At 52.3% G+C, this 23,567-nt stretch overlaps 11 protein-coding genes across 11 annotated transcripts; 8 read left to right on the plus strand and 3 right to left on the minus strand.

Moving 5' to 3' along the window:
- Positions 1–398: 398 nt before the first annotated feature.
- LTS14_004296 (uncharacterized protein) lies at positions 399–686 on the plus strand (the record flags this gene model as incomplete). The annotated part of the gene is made up of 2 exons (XM_064836998.1): positions 399–609; positions 679–686. 2 exons carry the CDS (start codon positions 399–401, stop codon positions 684–686), a joined length of 219 nt encoding a protein of 72 aa, XP_064695631.1.
- A 572-nt stretch (positions 687–1,258) lies between these two features.
- Positions 1,259–1,723, minus strand: LTS14_004297 (uncharacterized protein; the record flags this gene model as incomplete). Its single annotated transcript, XM_064836999.1, has 3 exons — positions 1,259–1,303; positions 1,363–1,674; positions 1,721–1,723. 3 exons carry the CDS (start codon positions 1,721–1,723, stop codon positions 1,259–1,261), a joined length of 360 nt encoding a protein of 119 aa, XP_064695632.1.
- Positions 1,724–1,944: 221 nt separating this feature from the next.
- On the plus strand, positions 1,945–3,255 carry CPR2 (Peptidyl-prolyl cis-trans isomerase B; the record flags this gene model as incomplete). Its single annotated transcript, XM_064837000.1, has 4 exons — positions 1,945–2,133; positions 2,190–2,391; positions 2,443–2,658; positions 2,948–3,255. The coding sequence occupies 4 exons, from the start codon at positions 1,945–1,947 to the stop codon at positions 3,253–3,255; spliced, it is 915 nt and encodes a 304-aa protein (XP_064695633.1).
- Positions 3,256–5,107: 1,852 nt separating this feature from the next.
- LTS14_004299 (uncharacterized protein) lies at positions 5,108–6,856 on the minus strand (the record flags this gene model as incomplete). The annotated part of the gene is made up of 1 exon (XM_064837001.1): positions 5,108–6,856. One exon carries the CDS (start codon positions 6,854–6,856, stop codon positions 5,108–5,110), a length of 1,749 nt encoding a protein of 582 aa, XP_064695634.1.
- A 2,194-nt stretch (positions 6,857–9,050) lies between these two features.
- LTS14_004300 (uncharacterized protein) lies at positions 9,051–10,922 on the plus strand (the record flags this gene model as incomplete). Its single annotated transcript, XM_064837002.1, is given in 4 exon segments — positions 9,051–9,870; positions 9,886–10,534; positions 10,597–10,731; positions 10,787–10,922. 4 exon segments carry the CDS (start codon positions 9,051–9,053, stop codon positions 10,920–10,922), a joined length of 1,740 nt encoding a protein of 579 aa, XP_064695635.1.
- Positions 10,923–11,437: 515 nt separating this feature from the next.
- Positions 11,438–11,962, plus strand: LTS14_004301 (uncharacterized protein; the record flags this gene model as incomplete). Its single annotated transcript, XM_064837003.1, has 1 exon — positions 11,438–11,962. One exon carries the CDS (start codon positions 11,438–11,440, stop codon positions 11,960–11,962), a length of 525 nt encoding a protein of 174 aa, XP_064695636.1.
- A 517-nt stretch (positions 11,963–12,479) lies between these two features.
- Positions 12,480–13,952, plus strand: LTS14_004302 (uncharacterized protein; the record flags this gene model as incomplete). The annotated part of the gene is made up of 1 exon (XM_064837004.1): positions 12,480–13,952. One exon carries the CDS (start codon positions 12,480–12,482, stop codon positions 13,950–13,952), a length of 1,473 nt encoding a protein of 490 aa, XP_064695637.1.
- A 177-nt stretch (positions 13,953–14,129) lies between these two features.
- LTS14_004303 (uncharacterized protein) lies at positions 14,130–15,579 on the minus strand (the record flags this gene model as incomplete). Its single annotated transcript, XM_064837005.1, has 2 exons — positions 14,130–14,558; positions 14,611–15,579. 2 exons carry the CDS (start codon positions 15,577–15,579, stop codon positions 14,130–14,132), a joined length of 1,398 nt encoding a protein of 465 aa, XP_064695638.1.
- A 181-nt stretch (positions 15,580–15,760) lies between these two features.
- Positions 15,761–16,371, plus strand: LTS14_004304 (uncharacterized protein; the record flags this gene model as incomplete). Its single annotated transcript, XM_064837006.1, has 2 exons — positions 15,761–15,898; positions 15,949–16,371. 2 exons carry the CDS (start codon positions 15,761–15,763, stop codon positions 16,369–16,371), a joined length of 561 nt encoding a protein of 186 aa, XP_064695639.1.
- A 1,096-nt stretch (positions 16,372–17,467) lies between these two features.
- LTS14_004305 (uncharacterized protein) lies at positions 17,468–18,333 on the plus strand (the record flags this gene model as incomplete). Its single annotated transcript, XM_064837007.1, has 3 exons — positions 17,468–17,631; positions 17,683–17,698; positions 17,761–18,333. 3 exons carry the CDS (start codon positions 17,468–17,470, stop codon positions 18,331–18,333), a joined length of 753 nt encoding a protein of 250 aa, XP_064695640.1.
- Positions 18,334–20,658: 2,325 nt separating this feature from the next.
- LTS14_004306 (uncharacterized protein) lies at positions 20,659–21,874 on the plus strand (the record flags this gene model as incomplete). The annotated part of the gene is made up of 2 exons (XM_064837008.1): positions 20,659–20,765; positions 20,821–21,874. 2 exons carry the CDS (start codon positions 20,659–20,661, stop codon positions 21,872–21,874), a joined length of 1,161 nt encoding a protein of 386 aa, XP_064695641.1.
- Between the last annotated feature and the right edge of the window lie 1,693 nt (positions 21,875–23,567).

Below are 23,567 nucleotides of genomic sequence, written 5' to 3' on the forward strand. Positions count from 1 at the left end.
CGGTGCGTCCTCACTCCTCCAAACCAATATACATAAGATGTGCGCTACGACGACAATCTATTTATCACAGCACAGTTCTGAAACCATAGATCACAATCGATATCAGAGTTTACTACCGAATACCTATCCTTCAAAAGACATTGCAATCTTTCTCGGCAAGCAGATCAACATAACCACCACCCAATCATACCAACAAGCGCCGCTACCACACAAGCACTGTCATGACCAAAGCTGCATCTTGCATACCATCTCAAGACTGCATGATAGCCAACGTAGACCCTCAGCCAAGAGATCCGGGTACGGCGAACGGCAGGTCACCAAATCGTCCTCGTCCAGCAAACCCCGTACAACCTCGAGACGACGGACAAAGTCGTACGCTCCTTCTGGTGGCTGCTAGTATGGCCACTTTGACTGGCGATGATGATGAGGAAGGTCGCAAGGGGCCTCATCCAAGAGATGGTGGCCACGGTCGTCAGCTGTATCGTGGGCCTCAGCCAAGGGACGATGGGAAGAATGGTGTAACGGGTTTAGGCTATCGCAGTAAGCAAAGCGATCCTCAACCGCGAGATCCTGGACGTGTGGGCAGGAAACCACAGCCTCGAGATGCGGGTACGTCGAGCCTCTTATAGATTATCGAACATAGTTGCGTAGTCAGAGCCACGTGCTAACACTTCGTAGGTATCTAGAACATAGGTGTCCTAGAGCAGCGGCGGTGTGGATGAAGCTCGCTTTTGCGCCGCACGCCGCTTACGACTGGACCAATGGGAATACTTTGACTTGCCGTGCGAGAGGCGTTGAGAAGGCGTATGGCGCTTATTGGGATTTCCGGAATTGGTTGGTTGGATACGGCATATACTCCGGAGGCAGCAGCGTGCTTATTGCTTGACGCATAGCGAGGTCTGGGTCATGAGAGCACGGGATAGACGGTCATCAGCGTTTCAGCATGGCGTTTTCCAAGAGGTTCCATTGGCCAGGATAGACAGGAGGCAGCATCCCAGGATGAACAGAATGATACCATATTGTCTTGAGCAGCTTTTTGTATTCGTTTTGCTATAGTTACATGGCGAGCCGGCTTCGTCTGATCGAACATTAGCCAATCTATAATGCGGATATTATGCTACTCATCGTGAGCACGTGACTCCGCCTGACGCCACATCTATGCTGTCTGATGGCGCTCGTATTTGTACATGGTATGCGCGATCCGTGAGTACGCCGTCCGATGCTCGCTAAAGGCATAGATGAGAAGAGATGGGAGTCATCAACCACGCCGCTCGACCTTGTTGAGCTTCCTCGCCGTCATAGTCTGGATGACACGTCAGCTTCACTCGTGTGCGGCCTCAACGTCGGAAGCACATGACTCACCTGTGTCCGCGTGTTCTGTCCTCGTACTGGTAGACTCATGGCATGCCGTCGCCCTCGATAACTGCTCATGTCTCGTAATCGCTTGATGTTGTCTACCAGTTGCCGCCGCAGGTCATTCTCCAGTGTCATTGTGCTCAATTCCTCCGCTAGACTATTTATCTGTCTGTCGCCTAGATCGCCGACTTTGGCTGTGTTGTGGATGTAGAATTTGGCCATCAGGTTTTTGCAGACATTAGGGCCGATGCCATAGAAGGAGGTGAGGGCTCGGGAGACAAGGCGCGATTCTTGGAAGTTGATGCCGTAGATGAAGACCTGATGGTGTTAGCTACAATCGCGCAGCGCTCGGAGACTGTCATACCATGATGAAGACTGACAAGCAGCAATGCAATAAAGGCTCTCGAACTATCCGATGGATTGAAGTTGAACCGCATTCGCGAAGCATTTATCGATCTGCGTCACGTGCAAAAGTCATCCCACATCACTTCCGCATTGGTGGAGCTCGATGTCCCTTGTAGCCATTCGATTTAGCCAAACCTGTCCTTTGCAATTGCGCCTTTTGCACTCTCACTAGCATTCGACAACATGGCCAACTTCCAGCGAGTCGCTATCAGCGCCCTGCTGATCCTCACCTTCGCCTTCATCTTCTTCGCCCAGAATGTGTCCGCCCAGAAGGGTCCCAAGATCACCCACAAGGTCTACTTCGACATTCAGCATGGCGATGAGGATATCGGTCGTATAGTCATGGGTCTCTATGGCAAGACTGTGCCAAAGGTATGTATTATCCACATTCCTTCGAAGCGAAGACCTTTACTGAGACATCATGGCAGACCGCTGAGAACTTCCGTGCCTTGGCTACTGGCGAGAAGGGCTTCGGTTACGAGGGCTCTACTTTCCACCGTGTGATCAAGCAGTTCATGATCCAGGGAGGTGACTTCACCAACCACGATGGGACTGGCGGAAAGAGCATATACGGTGCCAAGTTCCCAGACGAGAACTTCAAGCTGAAGCACAGCAAGAAGGGCCTGCTCAGTACGTGTGATGAGAGGATGTGATGTGAGATTCTCTCTGATGCGGACACAGGCATGGCCAACTCTGGCAAGGATACCAACGGCTCTCAGTTCTTCATCACCACTGTCATTACCTCGTGGCTAGACGGCCGCCACGTTGTCTTCGGCGAAGTGCTCGAAGGCTACGAGTTCATAGATAAGATCGAGAACTTCCCGAAAGCAGCTGGCGATAAACCAGCAAAGACGGTGAAGATTGTGAAGAGTGGTGAGCTTGAGGTTCCAGACGAAGGTACGTGAAAAGAAATTATGAATAGTCGGAGCCAGAAGCAAGTATTGCGATAGAGAAGACACATGCTCAGGCTAGTCCGACCGACCAGAGACACCATTTCGGTGGTTCATGAGGACGTGTCCTGTTGGCGATGCGTGCTTCTGGTTACAGCCTTTCCTTTCCTGTCGATCAAGGCACAAGCTAATCTCAGTCCTACAGGTATTCGAGCTGAGCTATAACCAGTACGTAGGTACTGAAACATGCGTACTGGCTTTGCGATGGGTGTGGGCAAAAGCTAACAGGTTTCTAGGTTTACCTGGGACCGCCGAGGCCGTGGGAGTGTTGAGCGATGAGGAGACAATGAGTGGTGCGGACAAGCATGTGCCGGAAGCAAAGGAGAATATTGGCGAAACACACAAGTCATCGTTGCAAGATCATGCTGGTGAAGTACTTGCTGAGGGTGGTGACGGGTCTGTGGAAGGCTTGTCGTGGCTCATGAAAATCTTCCTGGCAGGTGTATTGCTTGCACTGTGCTACGCCTGGGTGCAGTACCATGGGAAGCGCAGCAAGACTTTCGCTGGTCGCAAAGGGGCCTACGAGACGGGCGGCCTAGCATAAAGGAGTAATCAAAATCATTCGATATACCAGCTTGCATCCGTTTCAAATTGTATCTTTCGCTCCTTCCCAAGCTGTTGCCACGAGCCCGAAGCCTAGGCTGTCGGTGAAGAGACGTTCAACGTGACCTCGTCTCTACGTATAAAGGTCTAGTGTATGCCATGATACATCTCCAATTGTGCCAAGAGATATGTCGCCGCCGATGTCTCATTAGGAGGTAGTGTATATCACCGTGGCTAAGCGGGCGAGCTGACTCAAGTCCAGATGTCTAGTCCCAGCAGGCCAAGCACCACGCCGACGCCTCCTGCTGAATGCACTGTACGCGTGGCCATGAAACACAGGCTACTTGTATGGAGGCTACCTCACCATCGTCATTCGAGCGAAGGCAAGCGATATGGACCCACCAACTACGAATTTCTGGTCTAAAGCTGTCAGCCAGAATTCTAGAAGACTATGATCTTGTTTGCGAATTCCAAGTCATGTCACTCGATCGCGAGCATCTAGCCGCGGCTTTGATGGGGCATCCAACGATCACTACTGGCCTTTACCAGAGTCCTCGTCGGCGGCGGCTCGATTGATGTCCCACCTCTAGCGCAATTCAGACGCGAGAATTGGAAGTGCCACGAGGGTCTGCAGTGCATGGGGCCACAAAGCAAGAGCTTAAGCAATGTGATACCTATCAGCGTGCACTGTATCACGCTCTCATGTGACCACGACCAGATGGCGACAACTGCATCACCTTCTCCAATGTCAGGCACGAAGCCCGACGACTGATGAAAGAGGGTGCCGAAGCAAAATATGTCCATCAAAAATTGCGCTCTCCAGGCCCCCGAAAGAGACTGGTGGCAGTGACTCGCCGCGCAGTGCAATGCAGGAGTCTCCGTCAGAGGCAAGGCATTCTTGAGCGCCCGCCTCAGAACAAGGTAAGTATAAGGGAACGGATGAAAAGGATGGCGGAAAGGTGGAAACTACTTGTACTGCCAGCAGAAGTCCGTGCCCTACGGCCAGCGGTAATTACGACGACGATCAGCGAGTCACGGAGAGTGAACCGGTCAGCAGAGACCGAGCGAAGCGGTGCAGGTGGGTGAAAGCCGCATTTCTTCAGTGGAGTTAGGACCATATCTATGATTGACGGTAGCGAGGTTTCGCACAAGCGCTTTGGATATATCTTCCAGCCAGGAGTGTGGTGCCATGGAAGAAGCATACCGTGTGGCTTGGAACCTGTCTTGGCCTGCGCAGGGTGCAACAGTCGGAGCGAAGCGAATTGGCATGTCGGTGAAGAGGAGAGAGAGTAAAGGTCAGCAGTGAGCATTACGGTGCCGGTGATCGGAGGACGATGGTGTTGCCTCGAGTTGTAAATGGCTAGGAAGACTGTAGGTGGAGGACAGGATTTGGTCGAGCTGGCTTCACCAAGCACTCATATCACGGACAACACAAGAGAAGTTGGGCGGCATTCAGAACACTTGATCAGCTATGAAGTGTCATGTGTAAAAGGCACGAACACAGAATCTGTTCTGTTTCTGCGTACAAAGTGGCTACAGTGTCTAGCACCAATTGAAAGCCATCTTCAGTCATGATAACACGCCGTCCTTGTTCCAGCAAGGTGCAGTACCCGAACAGTCACCTGCCCCAGCAGGTCTCGCTATGCTTGCCATCTCAACAACAGCGTTGAGTTCCTCGTCTTCATGCACCAGTATCCGCCCAATCATCCGCCCTAGCAGGCTTTGCAACGTCTTCATAACCAAAATCGAGCCCCCCGTTCCTGTACACCCCTTCCACTCGATCCTTCATGCGCTCATTGCCCCTCCCGTCATCCTCCCTCCCCCACTTATTCCTCCTTCCGCTCATCCCTCCTTCATGGACGACGCTCAAACAGCTCGTCTTCCTTCGTCAGTGAGAGCTTAGCCCACGACGGTACGGACGAGATGTATTTTGGGATACCCGACCACGCCGGTGGGCGCAAGGGCAATGCTAACGAGAAGTCAGATACTGTAGGCACGCATGGCAAGACCGTCTGGTGGCGGAGGCGTGACGTTGACGCACCGCGGGACAATGTTGCTCCCTCTCCCACCTGACCCATCTCACCCATCTCGCCCATCTCGCCCATCTCGCCCATCTCACCCATCTCACCCATCTCACCCATCCCTACACGGAGCCGTTCCACCACCTCATCCGCAGCCGTAAGCAAGAACTTGAGCGATTTCAGATCGCGCGACATACTCGCTGTTCTGCGCGTATGAGCTTTGTCTACCACGCCTCCCTTAGCTCCAAACTTCTGTCGCTTCAAGGACAAGTCGCTCATGTTAGTTGCCATATCGCTGGTTGGAGCTGCTTGTGGTGGCGCCGCAGAGATGATCGGATATGATGAAGGTAGTGCATGACCTGGCCGATAGGTGTGGGCTGGCTGAGGCGCAGGTTTGATCGGGATAAGATAGTACGGCGTAACATTTGGTGTCTCACCACCAGTGGACGTGACCGTTTGCACCGTCTCCGCTCGCCGGGTGGCTGGAAAGTGATATCGGGCAGATGTGTGCGCAGGCATCCCCATTCCAGGCTTGATGGAGGTCGTGAAGGGGGTGGAGAGAGGGTTGAGCCTTGACGTGCCCTGTCCAGCCTTACCGACGGGTGGAAAGTGCTTCGAGAAAGCTGTGTATGCCGGCACCTCGCGCTCGAGCTTGGTAGGTATCTCGAATGGCATCAAGAAAGGTGGATACCTCAGGAAGTTCTCTTTTTCCTCGGCGAAAGGGTCGGCGGAGGAGTAGTTCCTGTGCATTTCACACAGGGCGTTCTGCTCCAGCATTACCTGGGACCCGAGATACAGGCGCGTAGGCGTAGACTTCATGGTCACGTGCTTTGTTCCTCCAGCGAGACCTCGGGATGTGGTCGAATGAGTACGCTTCTGGCGGCTGGTCACGGACCGCACGTAGCTCTCGAGACGGTGCACGTTCGCCTCCCACATTCTCTGCTTCTCCGGTGTATTGGCATACACGTTATGACCTGCGACAAGTTTGACAGATCGAAGTCCTTTCAGTGCGAGTAATGTTCGGAGATCTTCACTATGCTCAAAGTCTGGACCGTGGCACTCTTCATACCACATCATCTTCTCCATGTCTCGAAGATCCGACTCACCGAGCGTAATTTCGAGGCTGGCAATCGATCGGCAGCGCGAGACCTTAGAGAGGAGATGAAGCCCTGCAAAGGTAGCTTGCGTGGCATACCCGTAGAAGAGCCCAGAGTGGTCTGCCAGGAATCGAGACTCGACGCGGTGACAGAGATGGATGAAGCCATTGCGACGGCTGACGAAGCACCAGTTCTGATTACCAAAGTAAGCACGAGCTGCCCCCACGAAGAAGCTTTTGTTGACCAGCCAGCGATTGACAGTATGCTGTGGAAAAATTTGGACGACGTAGTCTTTGTCGAGTTTCCTGTTGTGCATCTCGTTAGCCTCCCAATTCATGCGAAATACGATTCTGGTTGTGCGCGGCATTCGAGGGAAAGCGAGGGCGTAGATGGTGTCTTGCAGCTCCTGTGGCAGGCGGAGAAGTGGGCTCGTCTGTTGCACTCCGGCAGGGTTGCCATTGTGTGTGTTAGTGGGTTGGGCCATGACCGTAGCGGAATCCAGTGAGGTCGGCCAGCAGGTGTGGATGTGTCAAGATTGAGAACGCGGAAGTTTTCAAACAAACAACACCATGGCAGTCAGGCAGAAGGTTCAGGCAGAAATTGCTCATCTTAATGGAGATCCTGGAAAGTGGAGACGCTAGTGTTTCAAGTCGGAGTGAAGCATGTGCTTGCGACAATGTTCAAGGCAAGCGCGCTGTGAAGGTGAAGTAAAGGCCGCATTTATGCTTCTCTCCTGAAGCATGGTGATCATGCTGACCACGACGTGTCCAGCGTCTCTTCTCCTGAGCCTTCTTCGTCTGAACTCACGCAAGCAGTCCACTGCTTCGAGTCGCCCCAATTCGCGTAGTCGATCTGGATTGTCAGGAACATCGCGATCGACTAACACTGGTGAAGGCCGCTCTCCTGGTTCTCAGCCTAGAATCACCTCAAGTCGTTCCAAATCATCGACTGCTGGTCTCTTCGGCCCCTAGATGGAGGCTCAATCTTGCGCTGTAGCATCTTCAGCAGCTGCACTTTCGTCATGACTGCCACAGTCAAGTCAAGCGGCTTCGACCGAATGGCGGAGTCTTTGATACACACTACTCCCACTCGGCATCATCGTAGGATACATCGGGCAGATATCGTCACCCTCTCCTGACCGGCGGCAAATCGACCTGATCCATCGCTACTCTTGAGCCCAGACATAGACGCCTCTGCTTCAGCGTACTAAAATGCTGTCTTTGCTGACGTCTGCCCTTTTCCCTGGCTCGTTGAACGGCAGCCGTAAGACGAGCAGCATCATCTTTCCACGGACCCTGCTTGTTAGGCATATCTGCAGAATGCGGCACTCTTCGGAATCGTCGCACACGGTACCTATCTCGATACACCCGCCGTGCTTCCCCAGTCGCATCCCTTCAATTGTACTTCACGGGATTTCATGCTCCATCCATTAGCCGATTCGTGATCCACGACTTTGACATCCTCTGATCGGCGAGGGAAGTAGCATGGTGGTTCTCTTCGAGGTCATTGTCGCCCCTATCAATACGACGACATGGTGATTAGTGCGAACGTGGCATTGCTTGTAGATGGTGAGTATCGATTACTGTGGGCGAGTGCGTCTCAGATGGAAGGTGCGCCTGATATGGGACCAACACGCCTTCCATTACATCTCAATCAGATCATCAGCTCTTTTTCGAGTGTTCCTAGATCACAAAAGTTCGACTTGGGCCTCACTTTTGTACCACAGAGACAATTCCTCTCCAATTATCCGGCGTTCCATCTTTGCGACTGCTTCTTTATGTCTGGATGGGTTCTGCGAAGGGAGCTGGATGAGCACATGGTCGCGTAATACGAGTGCCTGCGATGGTCCTTGCGCGAGTGCGGCCAGTTCTAGTCGACTCCAGTGGCACCGCACGGAATCAAGCACCGACTTTGCCAGTGGTTACCTCGATCTCATCGATGTCAAATATTTGCGCAGAGATAGCACCTTTCCCTGGCAGAGGTCGCTCTCACTTGATCACGCCATATAGACGGACGGAGGGGCCAGTCGATGCATTGGCAATGCCACGAGGGCTGCGACGAGGGCTGCGACGAGGGCTGCTTGATCCTGCGTTCAGAAGGCTGACAGTCCAGGTGCGCCGTGTCTTTCTACGATACGTCTTAGTGGCGTTCTTCATGATACGGACGGGATGCAGAGTACTTGTTCACAATAGACGCATTAGCCCATAGACTCAAGCCCTCCTCGGCTGATCGTCCAATGCCATCCGGAAGCAGCCACATGATGCTTGCACAATTCGGGCTCAGACGGCCTTTTCACTTGTGCATAATCTGGATCGCGCATTCCACACTCTATGCTCGGGTGGTCGGCATGGAACTGCTCTCGGCTGTGGACGTGCAACGGCACAGGAGACTGTAATGAAAGACCGCATTTACAATGGGCATGGCGAGCTCGCATGTATCTATATTGTGCTGTCCCTCGATCGTATCTCTCTCAAGTCCGCAAGGCCTCCCACTTTCTTGAACAGCCGAACCCGGATCCTTGGCCCCAAGCGATCCTCGAGTCAAGGTAAGCAGCGTCCCACTACCGTACTGCCGCACTACCACCAGCGAACTTCACATGGTTTACCATATCACAGTGTAAGACATCGTACTGCCCAAACACGACGCTGACATGGCGTGGCCATTAGCACACCCGCAGCATGACTGCACACACTGCGCCGGCCTTCCTTGGCGGTGATCTGCCAGAGGCAGAGCAACTAGCCGTGCAAGAGGGCCATGATGCAGACATCAGTAGCAACGCGGGCGCAGTACGAAACACCTCAGCTCCTCGAAGCAAGGGAAGTTATGCCGAATTCGAGAAGGATCACGAACGGTCATCAACCTCGTCAGTAAATGAGCCCGAGCGCGATCTGGAGAAGGCTCGTGTCGAGGCAACTGAGCAAGAGCAAGAACCACTAGATCCGAACATAGTTGACTGGGACGGACCTGACGACCCTGCGAACCCCATAAATTGGTCACTCACTAAGAAATGGAGCAACATCTTTGTGCTATCGGCCCTGACACTACTCACACCTCTGGCATCGTCAATGTTTGCACCAGGCGTGCCTGAGGTACTAAGGACGTTTGGCACAGAAAGTGTCTCTCTGGCAACTTTCGTCGTCTCCGTCTATCTTCTAGGATTTGCTGCAGGACCAATCGTCATCGCCCCGTTGTCCGAGCTGTACGGCAGAGTACCAATCTACCACGTCTGTAACGTTGGGTTCATCCTGTTCACTGTTGCTTGCGCCTTGGCAAAGGACATGAACCAGCTCATTGTCTTTCGCTTCTTTGCTGGAGCTTGGGGGATTAGTCCAATAACCAACGGTGGAGGAACAATTGCAGACCTAATGGTTGCCGAGCAGCGTGGATCTGCTATGGCTATCTGGGCTATAGGTCCTCTCCTTGGCCCTGTCATTGGCCCTGTTGCAGGAGGTTTCCTTGCAGAAGCAGAAGGTTGGCGGTGGATTTTCTGGGTCATAGGTAAGTCCAACGTAGGGTGTCGGCGATGCTTGCCTCGTGCTACCATCCACTCTTCCGTTCAGTCGAAGAAACAGACTGACACGATTACGAAAGCTATCGCTACCGGCGTCGTTACCATCGCTGGCTTCTTCGTCATGCGCGAGACATACGCGCCCACATTGCTCGAACGCAAGGCCAAGAAGCTTCGTAAGGAGACCGGCAATCCTAATCTTCGATCTAAGCTGGCCATCGACCTCCCGCCGCAACAGCTCTTCGTACAAGCTATTGCTCGTCCAATGAAGCTCATGTTCTTGTCGCCAATCTGTGCGCTCATGAGCTTGTACATGGCTATTGTCTACGCCATCATGTACCTGCTCTTCACGACCTTCACATTCGTGTTTGAAGAGCACTACGGCTTTTCTGGGAGCACAGTTGGCTTGGTATACATTGGCTGTGGTGTCGGTAATCTGATCGGACTCGCTGTACTTGGCAAGATATCCGACCCCATCATGAAGTACTTGGCGAAGAAGCACAATGGTGGCAAGCTCAAGCCGGAATACCGTTTGCCGGTGCTGATGTATGCTGGTCCGACGATTCCGGTCGGGATGTTCATATATGGATGGACCACTCAATACCATATCCAGTGGGCGGTACCACTTTTCGGGACACTCCTGGTCGGCCTTGGGTAAGCACCGATATTGTGAATATGTGCAGAATGTTGGAGGATACAGCTGACACTTCTGACAGTCTCATTGCGGCGTTCATGTGCATCAACACGTACCTGATCGACACGTACACACGATATGCCGCTTCAGCCATGGCGGCGAACACAATCCTACGATCAGTTCTTGGCGCAGTCTTTCCGTTGTTCGCACTTCAGATGTAAGCTTACCACCCTCTAGCGTTTTTGATGCCGTGTTGCTGACATCTCTCTCAGGTACAACGCTCTCGGTCTGGGCTGGGGCAACTCCTTGATCGCATTTATCTCGTTGGCACTATGTCCGATCCCATGGCTTTTCTACTGGTACGGTGAAAAGTTGCGGACTCACCCAAGGTTCCAGGTGAAGTTTTGAGTGTTCTCTGTGTGGTGTGGCGACTTAGCGTTGGCGTTAACGTTTTGCATGAGCGGTTGTATAGAGTACTCAAAGGCGACAAGACATATGCTCAAAGGCCACGGCCAACATCCTCAATCTCACGGTATGGACACTGTGAGTTCATGCTACCGTCTGCTCAAGTCTTCGGGACAAACGTCCCACTTCTAATGCATGACTCTGTGAGCCACTGAGATACTTTAGAGAAGCTTACAAAGCTGTGAATGAATGAGCTACGCATGGTATGATCCTGTAGTGACCCACCTACGGATCGTGCCGCTGCAGCTTCCGCCAAAGACGGCAGGCACAAACGCAACTTGGGTTTATCTCTCTTTGCCGAACACTGACCATCATCCACCCCAGCATTATGGACAGGAGGGAAGGTAGATTGCGGAAGCGGCTGAACACTCGTGGTAGGCAAGAGGCGGCTGAGATGAACGCACGCGCGTTTGCTCAGGAGAAGAAGATCAAGGATCTGCAGCGCCGAGATCACAGAGATGGAGGACATACAAGCCGAACAAGACACTGCACTCCTTCTTGCCACACAGTTTCAGAGAAGAGCTCACGAAGAACGCCTCAACCTCAAGGACACCATCTCCATTCGAGCCGCTCGTATCGCCACCCTTTCCGGGGAGCTTGCAGAGGCTCACGCTAGCATTTCTATGCTCACAGGCAAGATCTATGCAATGACGCATGCAGCATCGTGGGACGTGAAGACTGGCGCAGCACTTGAGGCACAAGCACAGGTCCACCTGACTCTTGTCCAAAACATGAAGACTCGCAGGTCCAAGCTGGAAGAAGATGGAAGTAGGGCTCAGCTTGACAGTAAAGCAGCGCGGAAGGATCTCGCCAATGCAGTGGGTGAGCTTCAGCAATTGAGGGCCGATGCGGCAAGCAATGGAGAGCGTACTCTCAAGGAGAAGAGGTTTATGGAGGCGGCGGTAGCAAAGGCCGCTGAGTTTCAGCAGATTGCTCAAGACCAGCAGGCTTTGATCAAGCGTCTCTTGGCGAAGGACTCATGAGGTGTCTTGGTAGCATAGTCAGATTGTAGCTGGTGGGTAGAAGTCATGCCGTGTTCATAGCTCTGTGTGAACAGCATGCTCTGAGTCCTACTGGCTGGTTCATACATTCCGAACACCGAGACCAGGCTGCTCCCTAGCCGGCACAGATTATTGACATCTCGCAGGATCGAACTCACGGCACCTTTCAGAGAAAGAAGATCATACCCAAATTGTCATAACGGGGCCGATCGCATATCAGGCTCGCATCAAGTCCTTTAGGATGTGTATCCGACTACAGACACGGTGCATTCACACCGCTCCGCGACTGCTGCTCACATCAATCCCGTGATCACATGCCACAAGTGAACTCGTAGTTTTCACCAACTGCACATCAACGTCACTTCATCTGCTCATTCTAGCTCAATTTCTTGAGTGATCTTCCGCCACGACCTAACTCATATACAAGTACTACTCAACCGCCACAACGGCCACACTACTTTTCTCAACCATCCCCTGCAGCAACAAGTTCAACATCAAGATGTGCTTCATCCATCTGCAAGAGTCCCTGGAGCTTCACCTCGCTCGACAGACTCCTGCCACATCCTTCGGCAGTACGGTCCCGGCGGTTGACGATGAACTCCGTATGGATGCCGTCGCCCCCAAGCGTAAGGCTTCGCAAGACCTTGAGCGTGGGCCCGCCAAAAGGCCGAAGGTGTCTAGCGAAGACGAGGAAGACAATCTCACTTCTCCCGCCACATGCACGGTATCAACTGATGCCTCGGCGCTACGAGAGGTGGCCGCGAAGCAGGCAGCCAGAGTACAGAGGCTAGAGACAGAACTGGACGAGTCCGAATACCACCAGCACGAGTTGACTGCAAGGTTGTACCAATGGGACGACAAGATATCACGTCTCGAGCTACTTGATCTCCAGCGCGATGAGGCACAGCATAGAGAACTCTCTTCCGCTGTCAAGAAGCTCGAAAACATAAACAAAGAGAAGTGGACATCAAGGCTTCACGCACAGAAAGTGGTCTACGAGGGACGACTCGCAGATGCTCAAGCCCAATTTAAGGTCAAAATCGCCGCGAAGCATCAGTCTTATCAGGACAAGGTGGACGAGTTGAAGGATCAGCATGAAGAGGCGATTCAGGCGAAGCAGGAAGCACATCAGAAGAGGATTGAGGAATTCAAGTCCAAGCAGGCTGAAGCTCTGACCGCTGAAAAGGTGGCCTTCGAGAAGAAGATGGGCTGGAACAGAGAGAAGAGCCAGAAGGTCGCCGCTGACGCTAAGAAGTTTGCAGCAGGAAAAGCAGCAGAAAGTAAAGCGATCAAGGAGGAGTACGCCACTTTGACAAGAGCTGCGAAGGCCGAACTGAAGGAAGCGCTTGCAAAAGCGAAGCCAGAGCAGTCTGATACGGTTAAAGAGAAGAATGCCATGATCAAGAAACAATCGTCCGAGCTTCATCAGCTGCAATCAAACTTGGACGCGTCCCAAAAGCATTCGAAGACCCGCGAAGATACCATCAAGTCTCTTGAGAGCGACAAGAAGGCCCTGGAGGCAACCATCGAGCAGAACTCGATGGAGGTCGCTGCGCTCCAAGCGGACGTCACTGCGAAGGGTATCGAGCTCGACAGTGCTACCAGTATACATGATTACGAGAAGGATAACCTGCTGGACCGCGTGGAAAGGGAGGAGAAACGCTGGCAAGTGCAGTATAATGCTGCTCAGAACACTGCCGCTTTACTAAAGGACCAGCAACGTGCGAATTTTGAATTGAGGAACATGGCCAGCCGTCGCGACCAGCGGATTGGAGCCTTGACTGCGGATCTTGAGAGCGTCAGAGCTGAATTGGAGTTATCAAAGGGTGGCGCGGGTGCTGAAATGCTGACGGACGTTGGAGTTGGTGGTGAGTCTGATGAAGTTGAGGCTGCAGGGACTGTGGGTGGCGAGGTCGTTGATGCTGTTGGTGGCCCGACTGGTCATGGGGACGAGCTGGAGCAACAGCCGTGAACCTTGAAGTGGCCATGCATGACACCTGCGACCAGTCGGTAGAGCGTTGATGACTTCAGTCCGAGGATATGCAGCGTAGTGACTTATCAATGATTTCAGTTTACATTCACTTACAGATTGCAGTTTTGCCTCGTTCATGATACCCATAATTTCCATCATATCTCGAAAGAGAATAGCTCACATAGCCAGATCACCAATCAAGCCACTCTCCAGCTCCCACAAAGGGCCGACACCAGGCTTGAAGAAATCCTCAGTCGGATCCGTCTCCTTTTGCAGTCTTGCTGCCACTGCATCGACATCATGCCATACACGCAACAGATTGCCTCCGGCGATTTTACCGGCATCCTTCTCACGTACACCGCGGTCGAGCAGCATCTGGATGAGGTCAGGAAACTTCGACACGTCTTCCAGCCCTCGTGGTGTGCTCATGATGCCGTCGTAATCACTGCCAATTCCGACATGATCGTAACCTATCTTTTCTCCTATATACATGATATGCTTGACAATGTGCTCGATAGTGTTCGTTTCATTAAGGTATGTTGGGATGCCGTTAGAGTCATCGTTTGCTTTGCAGCTGATGAAATCTGGCGAGAAGTTCACCATGACCTACGAGGAATGTTAGTATGTTGCACTATGGCTTTGCACAAGTACGACTCACCAGAGAATTGCGCTCCTTGACCAGCTGCAGGATGTCGTCCGGCACATTGCGCGGATGAGGACAAATGGCTTTGGCACTGGAGTGACTGAAAATTGGAGGTGCGATACTGCCATTCCAGCCCTTCTCAGGACTACCACCTAGAACGTCTCGCATGGTGTCTACGGAGACATGGCTCAGATCGACAATCATGCCCAGCCTATTCATCTCTGTGATCAACTCGTGGCCGGCTTTGCTTACGCCACCGTGGTAGGGCTTAGTCGCTTGGTACTCGCCGTCGATAGTGATGGTCGCAGCATCAGCGTACTTGTTGTGGCAATTCCAGGTTAGCGTAGCATATCTTACGCCTAGCTGATGGTAGAGGCGTAGCGTGGACAAGGAGTTGCCAATCTGATGTAGACCCTCAATAGCAAGAGGTGAGATGAGCTTGTGCTCTTTGTAGAAGTTTTGCTCAGCTTCCGCGGCGCTGCGTGAGAGCGTGAAGTACTTGGGATACTTGCTCGAGAGCCTAGTGAACAAGTCCAGCTGCTCGAGCGTGGCGCGCACGTACGGCTCATAGACCTCGTCCGAGAAGTCAAAGGGATCTGCTGGACATGGCAACCATGCTGACCAGAACGCACCGCCCATCATGCCGGTATCGGATCGAGGGAAGTCGAAGTGTCCGGCCATACCGCCATCTTCCATTGGCTTAGTGAAGTTCTTGTCGTAGATTCTATTACCGTATATAGCTCGAATGAGGATGAGGAGATCATTGTGGCCATCAATGAGCGGGCTATCAGACAGGACTTTGGCGGCTCCAGTCTTCGTAATCGACTGGTGGGAAGGCCAGACTCCTCTCCATAGCATGAACACCAGGCACCCAACGGCTAGAACGATCTTGAATACGGCAGTGTGTCGAGGCGACCTTTTCTGAGCAGTACTGTTATCACCGGCCGGAGAACGGCCGCCCACGTTTTGCTTCTCCATATCCATGTGTGGAAGATGGTATTAAAGTGGACAGGTAACAAATCCATCTTATCTTGTGTTGGAGGCTGATGATCTAACGTGCATGAGCTTAAGTCCGAATCTCCGAATCATGCTAGACTTTCCTGTAGCAAAGCATATTACTCACTCTCATAACAGACCCGCAAGGAAAAGCTGATTGTTCCTTAACATGGCTATCATATCCGCGTACACGATCATTCGTGCCATATCGCTGTTCCACATCACCGCGGCGTACTTCTTCCTGGTCTCGCCTAAGACAATTGTCGACCAAAATGTGGTCTTCATGCTGGGCGAGTCGATGAAACTGGTATGGCATCTTATTACACTATTAATGCAGGGTTTGCTGACTCTTTGAAGCCACACATCGAGACGATGGACAAGCCTAGCGAAGCCTCAGCCCTGATCGCACTCATACTGGTCCTGCTTGGAGTCTCCGACCTGACAGCCGCGAACATGAACGAGGAGGTAGCAATGCAATACTGGTTGGCGAACGTGCCTGTGCGAATGGTGGTCTTGTTTACGGTGACTGGCTACACATACCTGTTCAAGCCCGGAGGTCTGCTTGGTCCTACTACCGCGGCACGGGGGAGCATAGGCGAGCCATTACAGAACAGTCTAGTCTTTGCATGGGGTTTCATGGAGCTGGCCGCTTGGTTCTGGGTATCTCAGATGCGCGCAAGGCTGTACACGATAAGAGGGCTAACGATGTCAGGTGTTCACGAATCTTCGAGACGAGCGCCGTCAACTTGCCCGGCGGCGTCTCGAGAAGATCCAGGCTGAGCAAGACAGTCTGTGAACGATCATGGATCGACTGTACAGTGCCGCAACATACTCGCAGGCAAAGAGCGGATTTTGAGATGAGCAATATGCCACAAGAAATCATAATGGCACTCAGGGTATACTCTGCGACGAAGTATCCTCGCCTGAAAAGGATATACTGTCGTCGTAGCAACGAGACATCTGTCAAACGCACCGTCCACTGCGCAACATGCCTACACGAATCTGTCCACCCTATCTCGCCATCACCAGCATTCTCGCCATCCAGGCCATTGAATCTGCCGATGTCGTCTAATCCAGCTCCCACAACTTTAGGTAACGTAGCATCATGTGGCATCGTTACTCGTATGGGCTCAGCGGGTCCTTGATATGAGCCACGGCGTCCGCCAACTGGGCAATAAGCACCAGAGAGTTCTTGGCTAAGGACCCCGCGGACAAATATCATGAGAGCTAACAGTACGATTGCACCGGACCATAGCAGGACTCGGTCGCCCAGATTGCCATATCTCTGGTGTGTCAGTATCTTGAAACCAGCTGAGCAGCCCACTGGTGTTCCTCTTACAAACGTCTTCTCCAGACTACGAACGGCATCACATGGAGTGATTTGCATCCTTGTATTACAACCACATACCGAGCACTCCATGCGATGCACGGCAGTTGAGGCACGACCAAGTCACGCAGAAGCTGAAGCATATGGAAGCGCAGAACACAGCCTCATGCGAGTCGTTGAACAGCAATCCAATGTAGATGAGGCGATCAATTAATCTAGCTACTTTTGAACAGCACGGTTAGTAATAGGCTAGGGCTGGGGCTAGCCGTGCCGCAATCTGCTATGATTAGACGAGCCATTGCTTAGCGCATCCTTCCAATCGAACATCTCCTGCAGCCGCAGACCTCTTCACGCTGTGCATCCTGACTGCGCCCCCAATGCCTACCTACATGTATGAAAGCTTGCCTTGTGCATTCAAGGCTCAGCCGGGCGCTCTTTCATCACAAGTAGACAGAATAGCATATTTCATCTCTACTCGAACATCCCTTTCGTATCCAGGCTGCACGTTATCATTCAACTCTTGCTCCAGGACTGCACACCGAGACGAACATGCACGACCGAGTATGGTTGAAAAAGGTCCTCATACCATTCTGGGTCGTTGAGCTCGGCTTTCTCTTGGTGATTATTATCTTCGGCAGCTTGAGTCTTGCCACACTCGCAGAAGAGGAGGCCTCTTACCCGACTTACTACAGAGGTGTCATCAAAGCGCTATTGTACGTACCTTCACCATTTAAACCTCAACACGTCACTGACTGACTTCTCAGCTTGGGCACTGGAGTTGTAAGTGCGATAGGCTAAGACCCTTTGGAGATTTTTTGGATTCATACTAACAAGGCCCCCAGCTTCTCGCCATGGCAATCATCAGCATGGCCTTCGTCATCGCAAGCATCGTCTTGTTCGCCAGACACAGGCTCAACCCGATCACTTTTCTCGTATTCCAGTGCATCAAGATGTGCTTCTGGACGTATGTGTTCGTTGCCAGTATCATAAACATTTCGGGTAGAGGCAGCTTCGCCTCATCTATCATATTCTCGGCACCACTCTTCGCCTGCTCTCTGGGTCAACTTATCTACGGATCCGTCATCATGCATCGCAAGCGAAAGGGACTCATTGGGCGTGGAGAATACACAGGTGTGAAACCTTCTTCTCAGGCATGGGGTGGCTATGAGAGTCCGCCCAGAGGTAGCTATGCTGGGTATAACCCGCAAGGAGCTCCTCCCAACCCGTTCAGAGACACGAGTCGTGCGAGCTCTCCCAACCCAGCTGCTAGGCAGGAGCCTATGTCGTACGACACGGCGCCACCAGTCGTAAGTCATCCGGCACACCGCAAGGGCGAAGCAGAGATGTACAACAATCAGGCGAGCGCTGCGAACCAGTCGTATGAGATGCAGAATACGGGCTACAGAGCAAGCTAGCGACCGAGACTTAGTTGAGGAGTATCAATCACAGACGCTACTTGAATGGGTCTAGCGATGGCGTTCCGGACCTGGGAATGGCTATGCGACTTTGTTTCTACCATGTTGATGTGTGATAAATATCACGCTCTCCACAGCAGACCCAACATCTGGCCTCCAAACTGCGTGCGGCATCAGAATACCGGCAGGGAGCAGAATGTCAAGCCCATCTGTGCAGAACTCGAAACACCTGACCAGAAGCCTCTCGCGAGGCGCCATCTTGTCGGCGTAGTACCACCTGTGCAGCCCATTGCAAGTCTCAAACCCAGTATCTTTCGAGTCGTTCATGAAAGCGTCACTGGAGCGTTCTGGAGGGCAAGATGCGACAGAATCAAGACACTTCTCTGGGGCTTCCCATGCATCATAGACGACCGAATGCTGATGAAAGGTTGCGAACGTTCGCCAGACGATGACGATGCGGCAGCAACCCGGAGAATCCATCTGTGACGTTTTTCTTCTACCATACCTGAGCACTACATGTCGCGACTATCGTCCTCGAGAGGCAGCTGGTAGAATATCGGTGTTATAACTGTAGCTGGTACGTGTAGGTTCGGAGCACGATCCTCATCTGACGCTCTATGAGTGAGTAGCCATAGTTGTAGTTGTGAGGTCTATCTCCTCCTGTGCTATTCTTCTTATCGACTCAGCGTTGGACAACCGAGGAGACAGGGCGAGGAAGAGTATAGGAGTAAAACCAGGGACATCGATAGCTGTAGGCATGGTTCGTGCATGGTTGGCGTATAGTCACAACGCTTCCCAGCAGACGATGAGGTACACTAGCTGGTTGGAAAGCATATCGTTACTCAGATCTCTCAGCAGCCTCGCCCTATATTGACCGCGTGCATCTGCTGAGGCAGAATCGTCCCTCATTCGAAGTGATTGCTTCGTTGACATGTCGGACGTTCATCTAACCGAGCGACCATGGCCCTTGCGATCGCGTGCAGACTGTATGCTTCGATAAAGGCCCGGATACGAACGGTGCAATGGCGAAGAGGATCCTGAACACTTTTAGATGGCTGTAAAGCTACGGTCGGCTATCGCTGCCAAACAGACGACACACGAACAGCTCTATTTAGTTTGACTTCCACACCAAGATTCATCTTCTGAACCCAGTGTCGCCGATACGTTTCATGATGCCATGTTATGGTTTGTCTGTCATGCCAACTTGGCAACGGCGTCTTTGTGGTTGTGCGAGTAATGGCACCTGTAACTGGCAATCACAAATCCTTGCGTCAAACACACAGCTATCTCACGTGCCCGTCAGACGACGCAGTTTGCCGCACTCTACCAGGATATGTGGTGTCTTGCCGCCAGGATACGAATACCTCACTTTACTGATTGATGCCCGAGATGCTTGCGAAAATGCCCTTAGGCCGCAAGATCGCACGCGCTTGGGACCAACCATATATCTGATGCCCAAAGATAGCCCATTGGGATTTGCAGATCATTTACTAGATTGACCATCTCAGGGCAGGGCGAGACGATGGACACGATCTACAACACTAAACGCCTCGCGAATTATCTGGAAGACTATGTCGGCAAATGCTCTATGTGTGTATGCCTAATTGGTTTGATGGCGGTGTTGCCGTATCGAGATGCGTTTCTTCTGGAAGCATTGCAGAAGTGACGCTCGAGGCACTTCATGCCCGGTCTAAAGCCACACCGTTTCGGCTACTAAGCCGACACAGAGGGACGAAACGTCCGGAAACCTGAAAATTGGTCGGGCGTGCGTGGGAAAGTAGTGATGCTTCACCTTGCGACCGCTTCAACGATGGATGTATGTGTCCCGAGCTGCAAAGGCAGACCGAGTGTTTCCGTCGAGATGCCGGGATAGTATGGCTCGCCAGGAACGATCCGTGACTCCCTTGTCTACCGGCGATTATCGAGTCGTCAGCAGCCTGGCGAAGTCGCTGGTCGCCAGTGCTTCGGCCCTCTTTTGGCATGTCCTCGTTCCAAACAACCTTGTTCCCATGTGTGAATCGAGGGCTAGGGAAACCATGCAAGAGGGTTGCGTAGACGCCCTCATCGGGCTCCCACTGCAATACCACCAAGCAATGAGCACCAGGGAATCTAGCTAAAAGTGTCCGCCTTACTCTCCCGCCAAGTCTCCCGACATCCTTTCACTGAACCTTGAAATGAGAATGTCGACACGGGCATGGCGCCTGCTTGAGGTAGGGCACTCTTGCAGCCTCATATTATGGTCTTCCGCATTCTCTGTCGATCTGCATCCTACCCAACAGCCATCAGCACTACTAGTATCTCTGCTTGTCTCCAGATCGACACATCATGACTACCGGACCACCGCAGGACATAACGAAGATCACTTACGCTGCCAACGAAGCACGACGAGCGACAGCATTGCCGAATCGATTTGAAGATCCGCTTGCTAGACAGTACGTACATTCATACGAGTGCCTGGATTTGTACGATGCTGACTACATGGCACAGACAAAGACTCCAGAGATCAGGCGAACGAGACCCGTGGGCACTGGCACCACATGCAGAGATTCAACAATATGCACAAACATACCCGGTTCCTTCCAACATAACGAGCTCGTCGAGCAACAGCAGAACGCCTCCTGGTGTCTCACTATCGGGCTACTCCACGAAACAGCACATGTCAAACTCCACTAGTGGGTGGCCACAGGCTCAGTGGGCAAGCCGGCAGCCTAGATCCAGCTACGAAGGACCGACCAGTCCTTGGCCAGCATCACCAATGCATAGTGCATACTCGCCAGATTTGATGTCTGTGGGTGACCATGCATACAGGGCCTCACATGCCAGCTGGCAGACCTCATACCCACCGCCACTACTAAGGCGGACTTCATCAGAAGATGCGCCCCTCAGTGCGTACGGTGGTAATTACTACAGATCAGATGGGTCGCCAGGCGGTCTGCAAGCGCCCACTCATCCGCAGCGTCGACCGTCAAACCGTGACGAATTCGATGGTCCCTCCCAGCTTCTGGAGAAGCCTGTTGGTGAGGTAGCATATGAGCCGAAGGAAGAGGACATGCCACAATTACCGGTCACCTTATATGCTCAAGAGCAAGACGAGATCTTGTCGAAGGTCAACGACCGTCTGGCACGATGTGCCTATGATTTTGTTGCAAAGTACCAGTTCCCGATACCCATCGAAGCCGACAAGCGACCTGTACGGGTACCTGGTGACCGAGAGTGGTCAGAATGGGTCTACCTGCTCAAGCGCCTCGCCACTAAACGCCGTATACCAGCCCGTGTACTCTACAATGGCCAGATCAAACAACTCATCACGATCCTGGAGAACAGCTTGGAGATGAGGCATGCGGCGAAGCATCAATCACGACCATTGAAAGACGACAGGAATATCCTTCAGCTCATCAGCTCGGGTCTGCAGGTTGCGAAGATCATCAAAGATGCGCCTGCTATGCAATATCTCGATGGGTTGTATGTGCAGACAGAGCGGCTTATCCAGAGCAGGAGACCGGTAGCGTCGCCGATGGCGGAGTACGTAAAGGCATCATAGCAGCAGCAGATTAGTGTTGTCTTTTCACAACATAGAGCAGGTATCTATGCACTGGTTGTAGGATACTTCCAATCCGGCTAAACTAACACAGAGTAGCGTCCTCAGGCCATGGTAGACAGGGACAGCTTAGCTTTAGGGATCATCTTTGTCGCATAATGTAGTCAGCAAGCCTTTCATGCTCCTGGCCATCGTCTTGTGAGGCCTTATACAGGTGAGCAGATAGTTATCGTCTCAGCTGTGGATTGGCCAAAGTCTCATGCTATAATGTCATGTCCAAGTGATGGGCCATCCTTTAGACGCAGGAGCGCGACTTCGTCCCCACAAGAAAGGTCGAAATCCACGGGGAAAGGAGGTACAATAAGTACGCGGGCATGAACATGCCCAATAGCTATGATGCTGTCCGTGTGCTTGAAAAAGGACTCGGTCATCATAAAATGCGATTTATGTGATGGCGAAAAGGGCATGTTCGCACCAACCAATAGTCCAGCACGATGTTCGCAAGAGGCAGTCACGATGACCCGCTTCTGTCAGGGAGCCCCACTCACGGGCGGGATCTAACCGCTTACCTACCACAGCGATCCGCTTTCTTAGTCGTCTTCATTCTTACTCTGTCGTTCACACCACACCACTGCGTTCATCATATCCAAGTTCTGGAAATTCTCAGCATCACCTATACTTACACCTTCGACATAGGCACCCGCATAATCTACCGAAAAAGGAAGGCACGGAAAAAGACACAGTCACGACAGGGATGTCAGAGCTACAGACATGTACGGGTTGCAGGAAGCAGAAGCCGGTGGATGAGTTCATGAGGAGGAACAGGAATAATGCTACTTGTAATGCATGCTCGGAGAGGCTACGGATACGGAAATTGAATGCTGCGGCTGCACAGAAGGAAAAGCAAGAACAGCAGCAGCAAGAGCAACAGCAGCAGACTTCGACGACGCAAAAATGAGAGACACAACTTCGCGAAAATCTCTTCTATCAGGCCGCAAGGGCAGTCTTTTGATGATTCGCACCACGGCGAACCGAGCCTATCCGGGAGCATAGATGTCGGAAAGAGTCAGACCACTCCATCATCTCCACTGGACGACCCATCATCTCCACTGGACGACCGCAAGCTGGAACCCCGGATGACCAATATCCAGCAGGACCACTAAACTCGGTTCAGTGCCCAGGAGCACCCAAGCATATCCTGGAACTTCAGCTTGCCGCAACGTATATCAACATTGAGCCTTCCGCAAATCGACTACCTAGGACACAGCAATGTATGGGTTATTACTCCAACCCAAATCGGTGTCAACTTCTTGGCCGCGTCTGGCTGGATCCAGCAGGGAATGCAAGGCGCGCAGGCAAACTAATGAGTAATGACATTTAACGGTCGTGGCCGTGCTTCACGGAAAGCACGGAGGAAAAAGGAGGCTTGCGCAGGCGTACCGGGTAGCTGATGGGTGGGAGGTATGAGGTATAAGTGAGCGTATCGTCAGGTATGAACCCAGTAATGTGTCATGTAAACGTAGTTTGACCACCGTATGATACAATCCAACATGCTAATGAATTTGGCTTGGCCACATTACCATTATCAACTCTACTCGATGTTGGCAAGTACTGGACTTGCGACGAGAGGAATACGTAGGAGCAGATGACTAGAAGATCCAGATCGGCCAATTCCGTTGTACGCATCGCAATAAAT

Source organism: Recurvomyces mirabilis, assembly GCF_035927965.1.
Source record: "Recurvomyces mirabilis strain CCFEE 5264 chromosome Unknown scaffold_9, whole genome shotgun sequence".
NCBI classification, from domain to species: Eukaryota; Fungi; Ascomycota; class Dothideomycetes; order Mycosphaerellales; family Teratosphaeriaceae; genus Recurvomyces; species Recurvomyces mirabilis.